The sequence below is a fragment of the Lepidothrix coronata genome, unplaced genomic scaffold (genome assembly GCF_001604755.1).
Source record: "Lepidothrix coronata isolate B3197 unplaced genomic scaffold, Lepidothrix_coronata-1.0 Scaffold2, whole genome shotgun sequence".
Lineage (NCBI taxonomy): Eukaryota > Metazoa > Chordata > Aves > Passeriformes > Pipridae > Lepidothrix > Lepidothrix coronata.
In genome coordinates, this window is record NW_016690182.1 from 10,923,558 (window position 1) to 10,941,837 (window position 18,280).

Sequence of the window (18,280 nt, forward strand, 5' to 3'; positions counted from 1 at the left end):
ACGAGCTTTTCATTCTTCATCCATCATCAACAGTTAGAGTTAACTTTATTCCTCAATAACGTTTAAAATATTAATCCTGAACATCTTTTTTGGAATATATTTCCCTTCTTTTTCTTCCCTCTTTGGGTACAAAGAAGGGGAACTGCTGACTTCCCACCTGCCCCCTTCCTAAGAGAAAGAAAAGAGGTGGCTTTAAAGAGAGCTCTAAGTTACAAATCCAAACTGTGTCATTTCATTCCAGTTGTTTTGGATAGCTGAGTTCACTGGATGACCTTGCCCATATGTGGCAGGTACAAGGCAAAACAAGGCAGAGGGATTGCTCCTGCTCACTTTTAACTGGTCATTGTGCATTTATTCCTTGCTCTCATATTTGTATTTTGTGGTCAGCATTTTCATCTGGAATGGAATTTTCTAACATAGCTAAAGTTGTAAGCAACTTTATGATTATTTTTCCCTTCAGTCCAGGCCATGGAAATGTCAATTTAACAGTCCCAAACCCAGCAGTGAGTGACTATTCCAATAGGGTGACTTGGACATGAGGCACAAGTGCAGCAGACAGTGGGAGGACTGACCCTCCCATTGCTCCAGTGTCTCCCATCACTTCCCCACCTCCACCAGGCTGGAAAGGAAGGCAAGCCCAGCCCCCAGCAGGGCTCCAGGTACTCTCTTTTCCCAGTGAGAGCCCAGTACATACTGTTGGTGAGCAGGTGGTTCTGCTGGAGAGGACTGAGCGGGTGTGCACTTCCAAGGCTCGACTGCCCTGACAGTGTGGGATGGCCAATGCTGTGCTGGGATCCTGTCGTAATGGGAGACTGGAGCTTCTCTTTATCCCAGGAGGATTCACTCCCACCTGTAAAACAGAGCAAACCAAACCATGAATGGCATACACTGTTATTTAGAGACATTTTTCTTGGTATACTCTTTACCATGGCATAGGCACAGCATCTGAAACCTGCACCTGAATCTTTCAAAAACAAATGAATAAATATGCATCAGTCAAAAAAGAGGACTGGAAACTTTCAGCAACACCTACCTCATAACACTAGTTTCTGGGAACAGGGAAAGCTAAACGTTTAAGGATAAAATCATACAAGTAAACATCAGTCATGATTAAGGAAATAAACAGAAATGGAACATCTGAGACACTAAATCATGATCTCCTGCTATCACAGGACATGAGGCCACCCAGTCCCTGCCACAGGCTCCTCAGGTCTCTCACCACTGTCAATCTTACTGGGCCATTCCCTCCCTCCAGTTCTCACCAGCATTCCAGCTGAAACTCATCCCCAAAGAGCTCACAACAACTTATCCTTCCACTATTTTACCTCTGAGCTTCAAAAGCTTCCCCTCCACTGCTGGGTTTGACCCTGGGGATGTCCTAAGTGACACAGTTTCTTCACTTTGCTGGGTTAAATGAGCCAGGCATAGGCTGGGCTTGGACATCATCAATATTCAGGAATTTAAATTTAGGAGTCCAGTATTTATTATGCATAGTAATTACTGTCTAAACCAAAAACGGGCTAGAGAACTAAGCACTTGTGGTCTAGAAGCTCTGTTTGGTCTTCCAAAGAAGCAATTTTACAGACTGTAGTTTTTTTCAGTATTACACTTCCACACTTGAATAACAAATTCCTTTTACACAGATGTTAACTAGACCATGATAGTGAATTCTAAAATACATCTGGTCCCCGACACAAACCACCAAAAAAAAGTTATACTGAACATTTCTAAAGGAAAAAAAGGTATTTTAAGTTCACTCCCTTCTCGAGTGCACCCCACATTCTCAATTAACTTACAGATTGTTAAAAAACATGTAACTGCTGCATTGACTTTGTCACTTTCATATTCAATTAAAATGGTTTTTTTTTTGCTTGCTGCCTCTATCTGCTGCACCCCACTAATTTATTTACTTATTCTAATTGCGATTCTTGTTCATGACTTCAAAACAGAGAAATTCCATTCTTTTATGACAGCACTTGGCTAATAAGCATGATTAACACTGCTAAATGCAAAAGTTTGAAAGATCAATGATTGAGAAAAAAGGAAAACACTCCATCATTTTAGCACAATGTCCAAGTATGAATTACCTTCCTATGAAAGAGCTGTAATTTGTAAAATGGTAATACATTGACAAAGAAAGACACACTAAATTATGCCATGTGATGTAATATAACATGGCCTAGTGCAGCAATTAGAAGAACTACTACAGTTAAGGCTGTGTCAGCATCTTTGCTATTTAATATACTGTATATCAGCTCTTTCAAAGAACATTTGACTGCTACTTAGGATAGAAGTTCTACATTTTGACCATTGTTAAACACAGGTGGTATTATTTGGTAAATTATTTCTCAAGTTAAATGTATAATTTATAAAGCAGTTTCTGTGGAAATGCTAGGCATTTGATTTTATCAAATGAGTTTTATTTTTCTCCATGTGCTTTTCCAGCAAATTTATCATTTACACTTTTTTCTTCCTCAAAAAATATGACATGTACCTTAGCATGAATTATTTGTACCTGTAACTTTATGTATCAGGGCAGTGGCAAAAAAAAACTGGGCCCAAGAGTTTATCAGAAATTTCTGAATGAAAACTGAAAACTTAAATCTGCACTCTTCATCTAAAAGTCTCCCTCACCTCTTAGTTCTGCTCCAGACTTCCAACCCCAGCACAGACAGTCTAAACTCAGCTCATTTCCTTATTTCTGGGAGTTTCTCTTGTCTCTCAGAGCCTCGTGCCCTACCCTGGGCTGCAGAGTCAGAGCCCTGCCAGCTCTCTGAGCCCAGCTCTACAATCAGTGCATGTTCCATAGGAAAACAGCACTATTCCTGTTTTACAGACGGAGAATTGCACTGGGAAGAACAGGGACTTGCCCAAGGAAACACAGGAAACCTGCAATGGAACGGGAAACTGAACTGAAATCGGTACAGTCCAAATCACTGGACCAGTTTTACTTACAGATGGAGACAATAATAACTTTTTTCCCCTGCAAATTCCACTTGTAAATATGCTCCAGTGTTCAGTGCCAGCAACACAAGAATAAATTGCAATACACTTATCTCTCCAGACCACTCCTGTATTCTTATGTTCCCTATCACTTCTCCTTGGAGAAAGAAAAAAATACAGCTGAGTGTACGAGGTATAATAAAAGTGGATGTTAAATGAAATGCATCCTGCAGCCTGCAGCATCCCACAGATAACAGCTTCATCTGGACTGCAGTTACTGTGGAGTAGCAAGTCTCTTGAAAAGAAAATAATAATTAGAACAACTTCTTACCTAGAACTGTTCAGTTGTGAAGTGTTTTATAAGGGCACTGATTGGCTCCAATGGGGAAAGCAGAGGTGCAGAATTACAAAGCTAGTTCCCTGTTTCCTGGCTCAGCAGTGGGAAAACTAAACCAGAAGGAAAGTCAGGACTCACAGGTCCTAATCCTGTGCCCTGTACCACAGACACCTCCAGTTCATCCCACCTGCAGTCCCTTTGCACAGCTAAAAAAAAAACCATTTTACAAGAAAATTTGCATTCTTCCCTTCAGTATCTATTCCCATACAGTAAGATTATATATAAATTAATAGCAAGGCAGAACTAGATTCACAGCACAAACCAAATATGTGAAATACAAACCTGTGGTGATATACTCAGCCCTTTTACTGTCATGCAATGTTAAAAAAAGTATTTCTTTTTGAGCATCCAATTTTCTTATTTAGTAACACAGTTGTCAGCACGTTAGATCAGCAAATACATATCTGACATATATACATATCAAGGCACACTTCCAAATTCTTTGTTACCATAACAATTAGAAGTGAATACACCCATAAAAAGTAAATCCTTCTTAATACTTCAAATTCAGGTTTAACCACGTTTTTTCAGATTTCTGTTGGTTGACATTCTTTGTCCAAATAGGTGCCATCCATAAAGGAAAGATGTCACATTTTAATTCTCCATCCTGTCTTTGGTATGATGAGCTTATAGGTGAAACTAAAAATGAAACTTTATGATATGACTCACACAATATATCCCAGAAAAGTAATTCTTTGTTTGACTCATCATAATCAAAAGGTTTGGTCTTTGGAGAAATTTGTATTAGGGAAAAATAATTTCTTTGTCCATACTAAGCTAGTAAAGGCTCTCATTCTTTTTAATACAGCAGATAAAGACTCTAAAATTAAACAATGATCCAGACCACTGTATATAGTGAGATGGATTTCAAGTAAGGTATATATGAAACAACAGAGGAAAAATTATGTGAAAGAAGAAAGCAAACTTAAAACACTAAGGAAAACAAGACAACAGGAAGTAGCACTGGGACTTAACTCTTTTATATGAGGGGAAATATAGCTTTTCATTTAGTTTACATGAGACAGAATGTTTCATTTTAAAATATTAGTAACTTGATTCATAAGTGTCACAGGAATATTATCAGAGCACTCAGAAGTCTGTTGATTTGTCAAAGTGCCAATACATCATTTATACACTTTACCAAAAGCTTTACATTTAACTCTCCTACCCACTCCCCACACGACCTTCCCTCCAACAGATAAAACTAAAGGACAAAAAGGTAATTTTTCCTTATCTTGTTTGCATTCTAGTCGATCTTGTCCCAGAACAGATTGTACTCAGCATTAAAAACAGGCAAAAGAGACAAGAACCTCCATCTTCCAGAGCTCCTGGAGCTTGTCAGGTTCAAGCAGAGATCATGGTTTCCTTACCAGAGCCAGGATAAAGTGGGAAGAAATGTCTGGTCTGCTTCAACCACCCAGTTCAGACCACGCAGCAAACGTGGGGTGCACAGCTCTGCTTTCAGATTTTCAGCTAAATGCCCAATATGGATTAAAAAAAAGGGCTGGCTGCACTGTCCATGGCAATGTGCATGTTTCAGATGGCACAGATAAAGATGGACTCTACATGGATTTGCTGAGAGTTATTTATGATCTACTTAATATATTTAATAATTAAAAGCCTGCTATTTACCAGTCTTAACAGGTTATTTATCACTGCAAGAATTACATACATGTTCAACTAAGCAAAAGCAGAACTGACACAACAACCCCAGTCAATTCTCCAGTAAACATTCCCTCTATTGCATTGTACAGCCCAGGAGCCAAATTCTGTATAATTGGCACATTCAGGTGAGTTCAGGAGTTAAATTACAGGTACCATGAACAGACAGGGAAGATCAGCCCAAGCAACCCACACACGTTCTGTGGGTGACACACCTGCACTCACAGACCCACTGCACTGACTTACAGTCATGTACCTGTCTGTAAACAAAGTGCCTCTGTTTAACTTTCATTTTGTTTAGCTGAAGCAAACACAAGTGAAAAGCTCAGCTTCAGTCTTCTGAAAATGCTGCTACTTGCCCATCTTTGATTTTAGCAATTTTATAAGGTAACTCTTAAGGCCACAAGTCTTCCAGCAGTAAACCTCCCTGTGCGCTTCTGTTCTTCCAAACAAACCCCAAAAATCTTTTTTTTTTTTTTTGGTGAAGATATATTTAATTAGTTTCTTGGTTTTAGGTGTTGAAAGATCTCCAGAAAGCAATCCAAGTTCAATTCGGTGACAGTTTCTTTTCATTTGGTTTCAAATTCATTTTATCAGCCTTAAAACTATCTGGTTGAGCTAAATGAAATCCCCTCTGTCAGAGGCACCTCCAAATTGCACAACCACGCTGTTTCAATCTCTGTCTGTCATTTTATTTTTTGTTGTGATACATTTCTGAAAAATTGAACTCCAATTGTGAAAAGCAATGCCATCCCCGCTGGCCAATTTTATTCTAAAATTGTTTTTAAACACATTTTTCATCCCGTTGGGCATACTAAGCATAACATCAGCTACAAAGGAAAAAGTATTCAGTGCATTGCTATTTCAGCACTGCTAATTCCAAAGTGTTTTGCACCCCTAACTTCTTTTATAAGTGTCCAGCATACACAAAGCCTTGGAAATTTTCTGGCTTGCCTAGAACCCCATTACTCCCAAAACAACACAAGTCTGTGTTTTCCAGCACTTTCAGCCCCTGTGTTTTCAGGTGTCTCGGGCTATCTGCTTTTACCAAAGCCCTAATCTCACCTCAATACTGGGAAAAATTGTCACTTTTTTGGTCTACACAGAAGATCTCTGCAAAAACATTTCAGGCTGCAACTTTCGGTCAGGTCTTTCCATGGACAAAATCAGGTAGAAAACAATTTCTGACATCTCTCATAAACTGAGCAAGGTCAGCAAGAGACCACCCAGGTCACATTCCTGGTCAATTGTCACTTTCCTTTCAATTGTCACAGAAACTTATGGTCAGAAAACCATAAAACTGTTCTGGGTCAGGATTATGACCCGTTTAACCCCAAATTCTGTGTCTCCTGTTGGCACCAGATGATGTTATTTATGGAGGCCATGCAATCATGAACACTTTCTGTGGTCCCTTATTACCCCCAAACAAACTCTTTAACTTTAAAAAGGGAATGAGATTTTTAATCAGCCCCCCAAAATCACGATACCCATCTGAAATCTACATTTGCAGCGCATTTAGAACTTTTATCCATGGATTTGTTTAGCTGTGTGCATTTGGCTACATCAGCTTCTGGACTCTGCCCTACAAGAAAGCCATGAAAGTGTGTAGGGTAAGATATTAAAAGTCAAGAAATACAGTGATGGCTTTACTGGGCTACTTCCAAAAACTTATCAAGTGGTTCAGCAGATGTAATTACTGCTTAGCCCTGCCAAAGCTTTGAAATGTGCCCATTAATTCAGCAATTCCCAATCTGTCCATCAGTCAGTCATACTTAAAAAATATGTCTGTCAGGACTTAGGTGAAGTAATCTGTTGATAATTACACAATAAGAAGACATCTGAAATCTGAATATAATTTCTAAACTTTTTGAAAAGTCTTAATGACAGCAAAATCAAAGTTTATTTCACAGCAAACAGGACATTGAAGATAACTGGGAATGTGTCAGAATATTTGATGCCAATTTAATTAAGAACAATTAATTCCAGGAAGATACTTTTTGAGAAGATAAAAGCAGAGATGAAATACTTATTTAGGAACCTAATCATCCCTGCTGAACCATCAACTGCTTCTTTTAAAATGAGTAGAGACAAAGAAACAAGAAGGTGGTAAATCAATGTGTTCTGACATTCCCACATGATGACTGATGATGATGGTGCTAAAGCACAATACCAGAAAAGTCTCCTTATTGCCATTAATGTGCAGGGAAAAGAAAGAAAAGGCAATGTGATTTAAGGGACTGGTTTGCTAAAACCACAAACTGCTCCAAGTATCTTCAGTTAAAACACGAAACACATCTCAGTGGTTCAGCTGATTCAACTTATTCCAGCACTGCACCCCATCAAAGTCACATTTAGCAAGATGAAACCTCCTGTCTTCAGAAAGTTAGACACAAACTGTTATAATAATTGTCACTAAAATGCACTGATATTCACAAGCACCTCTCAGAGTTACCTGTACCTATTCTCCTCTTTTCTTTTGCTGATTTAGTCATGAATAAATATTAAACAAAACAAGTTGCTTGTGGGCCAGGAAGGAGTATGACAGGCTGGAGAAAAGCTCTGATAATTAATAAATGAAGCTTTTTCTGCCTTGTTAGCCATGGGATAAGGGGCAAGGGGGGAGAGCTTGCAATCTTCATATCAATAGTTAAAGGTATTTATGGCTTCCTAGATGGAAATTAGCCATGATATTTCAGGAATAATGGTTCCCAGAATGACTGCATCCAAAGTGCTACAGTCCAGCCTACAGTGACAGCTTCCCAGAACACTCTCCAACAATTCAGGCACTAGGAAATGCCTGAAAGAGAGGTATTTTCCTTGAATTTAACCACATTTAATAGACTTTTTTTTTCAATTAATAAAACAGATGTCAATTTTTTGCATCCATGACATCCTGTAGCAAGGAGTCCCCCAGCTTGCCTGTGCACTGTATGAAAAACCACCTCATGTTATTTGTAGGTGTCTTTTGGAGGATTAACTTGGCATTTGCTGCCTTCCTCTGATGCCTCCCAGTTCTTGTAGTGGATAAAATAGTGAGTTATAAAACCCTATTCTTCTCTACAATGGGTAGTACAGTTATTGCTACCATTTTATTAACAAGTGTGTGACTTTATTGCTATTTATTTTTCTCTACAAAGATAAGAATGCTGTACTAGAACAAGGTATCTCTTGTGGTTTAGAACCATCAACAACTAAATTAACTGTTTCCTACTGCAGGACCACAGTCTGTCTTCAGAAACACGTGCATTTCACTGAGAGAAAGAAGGTCAAAATTCTGGTCTGTCATGTTTTTATTACTGTTGATGATGCACAAGCCAGAAATAAAACAGCTTAACTTTCAGATCTTGAACACAGTTTGTAGGGCTGCCTGCCAGAAAGGATAAACATACATCCTTCTAAACTCAACAACGGCAGCCAGCAAGCACAGAGCTGGGATTTGTATCCCAGGGATGATCACACTGACACCTTCACTCACCACAACTAAGCATTTTCTGCCTTTTTTAAAAAATTCCTTAATATTATCCCATATTGAAAAATTTACTGAAAGAAACACTGAGATACATGTACAGTGTATTTTTACCATGACTGTAGCCAGACAGATAATTTGCTTTGATTTTGAGAGGCTTTGAGAACATCCTGACATCCATGGCAGGTAGCTAATGCTATGGTACAAAATCAGGTTATTCGAGTTTCAACGATTCATCATTTACTGTTTGTTTGAAATAATTCCTAAGAACAGTTCAAGTTACAGACTGCAGTCTTCTGAGTTAATTTCAAGTGACATAAATGGATGATGTAATCCTTTCAAAAACACCTAATACTAAAAGAACTCCATAAAGAATGGCTTGAAAAAATTAAATAAAGTCTGTGGCCTTTTACGTACACACCTGGAAAATCTTCCAAACCTCCAGCATCTGCACCAAACTCACTGGAAATTTTACTAGGGAATGAGAGGTTGCCAAGGGATGCTCAACATCCTTTTATACAGAAGCTGAATGACTGTGAAAGCTCTGCAATGACATTTAATTCCACAGCCCATGTTTCCACGAAGGAGGAGTAAGTGCAAACACTTGCACAGTTCCACAAGCTGTGTCAGGCTGGGGAACACTGGGAAGGTCCATCCCAATTCTGAAGGTGCTCCATTTTTTTCTATCTGGCATTTGATCCCTTGCACTAAATATTACTGACTTCTAAAATGTTTAGAATGCTGCCAAAACCAGGAGAGCCTGTGAGTAAACCCAATTCACATAAAAGGTCAGCAGTGACATCTGCGGTGTTTTAGTTAATGCCAGTCTAAAAATAACACACAAAACCCCCTTGAACCACGTTAGCAGCCAACTTTGTACTTCCTTTAACAACCACTTTCAATTTTGCTCACAGTAATATCTGAATAAACTCCTACCACAGCACTTGGACATCTTACATGTTTAATCCATCTCTGACTTTCAGAACATTTCTCTCATTCAGCCCTTGGGTATTCTCATCTTGTTTCCAGTGCAGTTCTCCTCAAGGAATATCAGTGGGAGTTTTGCACTGGCTTCTCTAAGGAGCAGGAGCAAACCCCTAGAAATGAGCAACGGTGTCAAATAAACCACTGAAGAAAATACATCCTAATTTTTTTAAAGGATACTCTATGTCTTCAAATTAATAATTCTTTCGTGCAATAAACAACCACTACTATCAGAACAAACATTACTAAAATATTGATAATAATACCAGATAAAGTATTTCTTAAGAAGAAAAAGTGAGAAGCTTCTGCAACAAAATGGAATAGCACAAGTGCCAAGCTGAACTCAACTAAGCTTGAGGTTTTGGACAGGATTCATTTCAGCTTGTGGTGTAAGTATGCACCACCTTGATTATCATTTAAAAAAATATTGACAGCTTGCCTTCTCATACCAATGCCTAGTAACAAATTCCAAATGTTTTGTCACATTTCTTGTGAGCAATGCCATCTGCCAGAGGTGGCATTTCATGGCTGTTTACCCTGACTCCCTCCAAGAATTCATCTGCCACTATCTAATGCCGCCTGAATAAAGGGGATTAAGGCTCTGATGCAACAGAGACTATTGATAATTTGGTATAATTGGGAAGAAATGAAGATAAATGAGGTTGAGGATGGAGAGGCAATTAGTTGAGCTGCCTGTACAGCTGTGTTCTCGGCCTGGCTCCCCTGGCCTTTTCTTTGGTGAGGTATGTGCAAATTAAACATAATGACAAATACACTCTTCCCAAAGCTCTTTAGTTTGGGAAGCTTGAAGATCTGTTTTTCACTTCGGAGATTCTAGGAAGCTTTCAGTTTAAAAAGAAAGAATAAAGAGAGTCATCCTCACTGCTGAGGTTTTTTAAAGGGATGCCCTCTGTCCCAGCACACCCACAGCTCAGTAACTGTGGGTCCAGCACCCAGCTCGGTGTTCCCAGTGGAACAGAGCCTGGTGCTGGTTTGGGGGTTTGACCAAAAGGAGGAAGGATTCTGCCTCCCTCAGGACCACACAGAGGTCATTCCACAACTCATGACACCTTTGCTACCTCTCCTTGGTATCTTAGTCTGCAAAGATCCTCTGTCCATGTCTTTGGTGAAGCAACAACCCCAGAGCATGATCCCCCTGAAATATGGACTCTCTAAAGCCCCACATTTTGCAGCTGAACCTCTACTTTATAAATTGTGCCAGCTTTTAAAAATACTGGTCAAAAAACCCTTGAAACTTCTACAGTACACATTTTTCTCTAAAAAACGTCTTAGCAGTGATAGATATTTTCAGCCATAATACAAAGACAGCTACCCAGATATAAGCCTTAGTTCTAAGTTATATTATTCAGGTGAGGCCAAGTAATCAAGCTTGAACACCTTGAAAGATATTTAAATCCAAAGTGAACATGGTCAGACTACAAACCTCCAAATTAGAAGGCACAAATCTGCAGTTTGATTTGTAGTTCTTATTTCAAATATATTGAGATAAGTTCATACATATACATGTAGAAATGTGCCTATATATGGTTTAACATAAATGTAAAATAACATACATTTGCCACAAGAAACGCCACTACATGTTTCACATATAATTCTAACAGGTTTTCATAAATGTCAAATAATGCAAGATCCCCTTTAGAAAGAAAACCAGTATTTGCAGAGGCAGCTCTGGCTTTACAGACATGTTTGCCCAACTACTCAGCACATTTCAAAAGCTAAACCAACCACTTAATTACAAAGGTAACTGTGACTTCTCAAAAGTAAATCCAGGAGGCAAAAAGAAGTAGCTCAAGAAGTACTTCTGCAATTTGTAGCTGATTAAAGTTTGAAGGTGAGATGTATGACTGAACCAACCATTCATTAGGTTGACTTGAAAAGCTGTAATTTGTGGTTTATTATGGAGCATTTGCCCAGAAGAGCCACCACAGAGCCATAACTGATGATCAGGAATAATGGCCACAGATTTCAACAGATTTTCAGAGCTCCCTGGTATATGCTGAGAACAACAATATCAAAAGGTTCCTCTCTCCAGCACTGCTGGTGTCAAGGTTAATGAGCTAAAACTTGTTAAATTGATATTACCAAACTAATGACTTTTTTATAGTATACTGCATGGATTCTGACACACGGGCTAATGCAGAATATTGCTGCTCTTAATTGAATTAGAAGTTATTGCATGTATACAATTAAGAGAACTAAAAATGGAGGAGCTGTGAGGGCATTTTCTATCTAGACCAGGCTATTGTCACATACCTCATGTGCTTCAAACAATACAGAATTATGGAATTCTACAGAATTATGGAATCCCAGAATGGTTTGGGTCAGAGGGGACTTTAAAGCTCATCCAGTTCCATCCCCTGCCATGGTCAGGGACATCTTTCACTACCCCAGGTTGCTCCAACACTTCCAGGGGTGAGGAATTCACAACCTCCCTGGGCACTTCAAACTTTTAAATATGAAAATATTTTAATATGAAAAATATGTAATTAATAGATAATAATAAATATATAGTATATTAGTATATTTATATACTATATTATATAAAATATATAAACAATAAATATGAAATTATTTAAATAATATGAACATTATTTTAAAATATTTTCACATCTACCACACCAAACATTAAGGAAGAGGAGAAACAAATGCCTGGAGTCTCCATCCAAAATAGATGAACAAAAAGCAGGGAAAAAAAAATTTAATGAATCATAATAAAAGGGAAGGAGCTTATGAAAAATAAATTGCATTTGTAGATGATTAAATTTTGAAGGTGAGATGTTGCATAACTGCATCAACCATTTATTTCAGTGCTATAACTGCATCTAATAAATAAAATACTTTTTTTTAATCCAAACTGAAGATTCACTGCTATCTAATGACTTAGATTTTCCATTTACATAGTACAGGGGCAGGGTTTGGGCTGTAATTATTCAAGGCAGAAAGAAGAGCTGTTAGTTAGTCGGAGAGAAAATCAGTATCAGTTGTGAGCAATAGGACAATGCAAATATTTCTTTTACTGACAGGATCCCTGAGTTTAAATTCAGAGAGGCCCAACAGAGATTATCCTCCAAAATATAAGATACCTACAAGTTTCATGCAAATTCCCTTTTGTTTCAATAATATTTTTGCATAAAAGTTCAATCTCTCACTGACACAGAAATGTCATTTAACATAAAAGACATACCCAGATACACTTGGTGTTTAAAAAATGAAATGAAAAATCTTACTCATGCTATTCTGGTGTTTTCTAAAGGACTTTTCTTCCCGGATCTAGGATTTTACAGAGAAAGGCAATAAAGTTGGACTCGGTTTCCAAAAAATACCAGCTTTGTCAAAATCCAGAAAAACAGAAGAGGTACTGTAAATGAGGGGGAATATTTCTCAAGGATGAAATGCTAAAATCCCCTTCACATCAAATTTTTAGAGGCAGTCAATCAACAAGCAGATCCACAGGAACTTGTAAGACAGATCCACAGGAACTTCCTACTACCTTTCCAATTTCCATCTGAAATAGGGGAAAATAAATCACAATTTAACTAATATTATATGCCTTACAGGAAAAGGGGAAAAAGCAGCCTCTGATGTCCCACGACATCAGTAATTGAATATACAGCTTTTACACAGTTTCACTAGTCCCAGAGTTTCATTGTCTCCATCCTTAAAGCAGCCTGAGAATCCTCTTAAAGAGAAGAATCTATTCTCATTTTTATATTGTACAAATGTAGAACAGTCACAAAACCCCCCAATTTTCAACGTTTTAAATATCAATGCCTGTCTGATCTTAAAGAGAAGCTCAACATTTATGTCTTGTCTTGGTGATAAAGTTCATGAATATATAATGAGAGTGGAACAACTCTGCTACTGATTAAATGTCAAAAAAGGTTTTATTGTCAAATATATTGTAAATACAGAAGATATACAACAAAGAGCATTAATTGCAGATGGCTGTGTACAGTTTAAAAAATGCACAGCATCTAGACAGGAAATGCTGATTTTCAGTTTCAACTATCAATTTTAATTTACCTTCAGAATGTACCTTCAGTCAATGTGCACAGATGGAATAAACTATAAAATGGCCAAACTCAACTGAACAAAATGTTTCACATTCAAGGGCAGGTGAGAGTCTCTATCCTGCATACACAGCTAAATTAACCAACCTATCCAAAAAAACTCTGGATCTGTATTAGAAATTATCTAAACCTTTGTGAAGATTTAAGAGAGATATACTGTGAAAACTTGGTGAGGGCAGATGAAAGACTGGAATAGCCTCACAAACTCAGAATGGGGTTTTGACTTCCTGTGTAAATAAAATAAGTAAATAACAAAAAAAAAATCATCTAGAGGCTATAGCAGACTGTGGGTGAACACAGGTCAGCAGTATCCTGCTTCCAGGAAATGCCAGGAGAGCAAGTTGCACACGTTTATAGAAGATCACTGAGTGTACAACTGGGAGAAATTCTTTGTCTCTGTTCCACATTTGTGCACAGAGCTCTGGCACGGCCTCGACCGAGGCACTGCCGGGGGTTGGGACCCAGGAGGATCTGAATCACCTGGAGAGAGGCCAGAGGAGTGCAGGGAGAGCTGACCAGGGAATGGGAAAATCCTCAGGATGAGTCATGTTCAGAAGAGTAGGTTGTTTAATGGAGGGAAGGGACAACAGACAGGAGACTCACTAATAGTCTGCACTAGGTAAAAAACATGTTCAGTAATAAAATAGAATGAACTGTTCTCCATACCCACAGGACAAGAAGTAAGGAAAGACTTTAACAAGGAAGATTTAGGGAAAACTTTAGGAAAAATGGCCATGATAAGCAAGCCTATAAAACTTCTAGAATTAAGCTGGCCAAGTGTCAGTCAGACATGAGGCTGGCAGAGCTCCGGTGTCGCTGGAGTGTGGACAAGGAAACAAGCCTGAAGTGGTCTTTTCCTATAACCCTAAACACCACAGACTGCCATACAGAGATCACAACCAGAGCCAGAGCCACCCTGCAGGGTGGAACAGCCCATCCTGAGCTCACCGTGCTGCCCCTGAACTGACTTTACCTAAGCCAGGTGTGTGCACTGGGATCCCCCCCACTGCAGGTACAGCCTGGAGTGTTCACCCCAACACAGCATCACTGTCCCACACCAGGGGATCTTCTTCAGCTGCAAGAATGGCTCAGCTGAAGCCTTACCTACTCTTCTCTTCAAGAAAACATCAATGGCTGAGAAAATACTGCTGTTCTGAAACCATCAGGTGCTGCTGCTGTGCCTCCCAAAACGAAACATGTGTCTGCAAAAACTAATGCAAACTAAAATACATATTAGTTAGTTATCAGATAACATAATATTGGTTAAATTTCCAAAATAATCAACACATTAAGATGGCACTTGAAACTGGTACACTAAAAATCCATGCATTTTTCCTTTAGATTATGGACAAATTAGTAGCTTGAATTATATTGTGCCAACAATATTTTCTTCTCCATGACTAAATGAACCTATTTTTAATACTTTTTTGGTGATTTTATTAATTTAATTTAACCTTGTAACAAATTAAGAATAAGAATTTAATTTGAGAAAATGAATTTGGAAATTAAAGGCTCTGGTGACAAAGGTACATTTACTGTTGGTCTGAGACAACATTGCTGGTCTTTCCTAATTGTAACAAGAAGGATCTGATAAACTGCTGCTCTTGTATACAGTTAGGGGTTGGATTTTTTTTAAAGGAGCTAAAAACACAGACTACCCACCTGTATCTATTTTTAATTTGCTAATGACTGTACTTGCTAAAATTCTACCAAAATGTCACTCACAGCTTTGGATTCCAGCTTTTTTTAAACAGAATATGGAGCAGAAAGCATAACCTATTATGCAAAACTGTCAGATGCTTACTTTAAAATCACAGAAATAAATGCATAATCCTCATTTTCTCATGGATCAAAACTTTATTAAAGGAAAACAAAACTTGAATCTGACTGCTCCAGAGAGCCAAGGTATTCTATAAAAAGGAGTGAGGTGGTGATCTGTGTATGTCCTGCTTACCCACACAGCCCCTACTCCAGCACTGAGGGATGCCTTGTACTCTGTGGGTGCAAGGAAAGGCAGAATTACTGGAGACCACGGTGACTTCTGTCTCATCAAATTCACAAATCAGCCAGACATTTCAACAGCACCAACTGTTGCAAGGAAAACTGCTACCGAATCTCAGCTGCAGAAATGTCAGCTCAGGGCACTCAGCACAAATCTAGTGCTGAATCTTTAACTAAAAACCCACGTTATTAAAATTGGGGGGGGGGGAATTTATGCTACGTCTTTAAGTGAGAAAATATTCCAAATAATCACACCACAAACATTTCTTGCCTCAAACATAAATTAACTGTATGGTAGGGGACTTTTTTTAAAAATCTGATTAAAATTGTAATTCATGAGACTCCTGCTGTTGGCAGCTGTATCACTATCAATGACATCCTTTGGGGGACTCTCAGCATGTGGCCCACATCAAAGGTAATATGCCAGTTTTCATCCTAGCTTATATATGCCTTAACAAGAACAAGAATGTTCCGGATTTTACAATGTAATTAAAATATTAAAGCACTTTCTATTGTTAAAATATCATTAATGTGAGACTGAAGTTGACTCACCAGTATTAACAAAGGCAACTATCACTAATACTGGCTTTTCCTGACGTACTGGAATTCTTTACCTAAGGGATTCCTTAGACTCTGCAATGGGAAATTAAACACTGGTTAAACATCCTCTTGCATCACAGAGTTTAAACACGTTACTTCGTATAAAATGATCAGCAGGTGAGATTTTGTGGAAACAAGAGGACATTGAAAAAAAATTAAAAGGATGTATTTGACATCTGGCACTTCACTGTTCTTGTTCTTTGGTAGCACTGTGGAAAACCTGCAAACCACTGAGCATTTTTGGCATCCCCAATTGCCAGAGTTCAGCTGATCACCAGGTCATGGTTCCTGCTCCCAGGGCTGCTTTTGCTTTTAACCAAGGATATTTTAACATAGAATTCGAAATACATTTCAGAGGGGTAGACCTGGACCAGACTTTTCTTTTTCCTTCCCTTTCTCACTAAGCACCAACCAGGAAGGCAGAGGTGGCTCCTCATCCTCCTGCTGCCCAGAGGGCGGGACAGCCTCTTCCCACCGTGTCCTTCAGCAGTCACACAACCTTACTAAAACGTCCAAACTGGAATGATTTTCCCTTTGAAAGTGCAGGGCATCTAATCTGTATTGGTCTCCATAAAAATTTATATGGAAAGTCCTAAATTTGGTGCATTTCTGATCAGTCTCGCTCCCCGCAGCGCTCTGGCAGTTCTGTGCTGTGCAGAGGAACACGAGACCTTGTCAGAACGGGGTACACTTTACAGGGACCTTATTCCTTCAGCAGGTTGATGTTGACCACGAAATTCAGCTCCCACCAACAAAAGTGAGAATTATCACCAAGGAAAAGATGTAGCCTTGGCTCTACAGTGGCCAAAATGATTTATGACATCGAGACACAGTAAAGACAAGTAATACTCTGCAGGGACTGTGTGAGCTCAGCCTGCACTCACATCTTCTGTGCCCACTCCTAATTACTTCATTTACGGCTGTAAAAGTGTTTTAAGCGACAAAATTAATTCTTTTGAATAATCCTTCTGAAATATGATATGCATTTTAATTGTATGCACCCTGTCATTAATTAAAGTTCCCTACCTTTTGGCACATTCACTCAAAGATTTTTATCAGTGACAAAGCAACAATTTTAGGAAGGCTGTTTACTAAAATTAAAAATGAAGTTAAAGGGTTAATATACACTTGTGATACACTTAAAGTAATGCTAAAATGTTTTTATTTGAGTTTTTACTAGACATTATTTTTCCACTCTTTAAAATCAATCTCTTTGTTCCAGGAACACATTTCCTGTCAATAAAATGAAAAATGATATAGATTTAGGAGGATAGTGGTCTCAGCGTAGCATCTCTCATATTATTATTCCAGTATCATCTGTTACAAAGTAAGACCAATTCCCACATCTAATTACAAACAGGATTTCAGAGTCATTAAACAAAATACATTTCCATTAGTGCTGCTGTAAGAAGATAGGGGAAAAAAAATGAAGATTAGTTCATGCTGCACCTCTGTTTTTTAAGCTTTGAAGATTTAGACCTCTGCACTCTGAGACTATAAATTTGTAAAGGATCTGAAAGGTGATAGACATGTGAAAGCTCTCAATTCCACGCCGTTTAGCCATACCATTTGCATTTTGTCATTAGTTTATCTTGTGCTGCACTTAGTTCTGAGAGCAGATATGGCAAGAATCTGGAGAGGTTGTTTATGATTACACTGTGTGCACCCAGAGGGACTGGATTTGGCATTAGCAAGTTTTTTTTTAACAGATACGAATCTTGATTTTCTATATTAAATTTGTTCCAGCAAAAGTTAGAAATCATTGTGAAGAATTTTCTTTTTTTTTTTCTTAATAAAGACAGAAAAGTTCTTTATGCCCTGGAAAAAAGGGACAACAGTTCTTTGACTTCAAATAATGTAACAGCCAAAATATACCAAGGAGGCAGATTGTGTGTTTAACTGCAGAAATATAAACTTACACAAGTATATATATTCTCCATTTATAAACATTTAGTATCCAATTGTTATAAACCCACTTAAAATATACCCTTGAGAATTACCCACTCAAAAAGCATTCACACAACCCAGAGCTTAAACAGTTAATAAAAACTTTTCTAAAAAGAGTTCTATATAAGATAAAAGCTAAATTTGCTTGATCTTTAAAACAGTTTACATTAGCTCATGATGTTATATAAA

The 18,280-nt window shown here is 38.2% G+C and overlaps 1 protein-coding gene across 2 annotated transcripts in view; it reads right to left on the reverse strand.

The window, feature by feature from the left end:
- DACH2 (dachshund family transcription factor 2) overlaps positions 1–18,280 on the reverse strand; it is a 248,579-nt gene that overhangs the window by 60,754 nt on the left and 169,545 nt on the right. For both annotated transcript variants that reach the window (XM_017819636.1, XM_017819625.1), the window contains exon 4: positions 695–850. In XM_017819636.1, the coding sequence (XP_017675125.1) occupies positions 695–850 (156 nt within the window). The remainder of the gene's footprint in view (positions 1–694; positions 851–18,280) is intronic.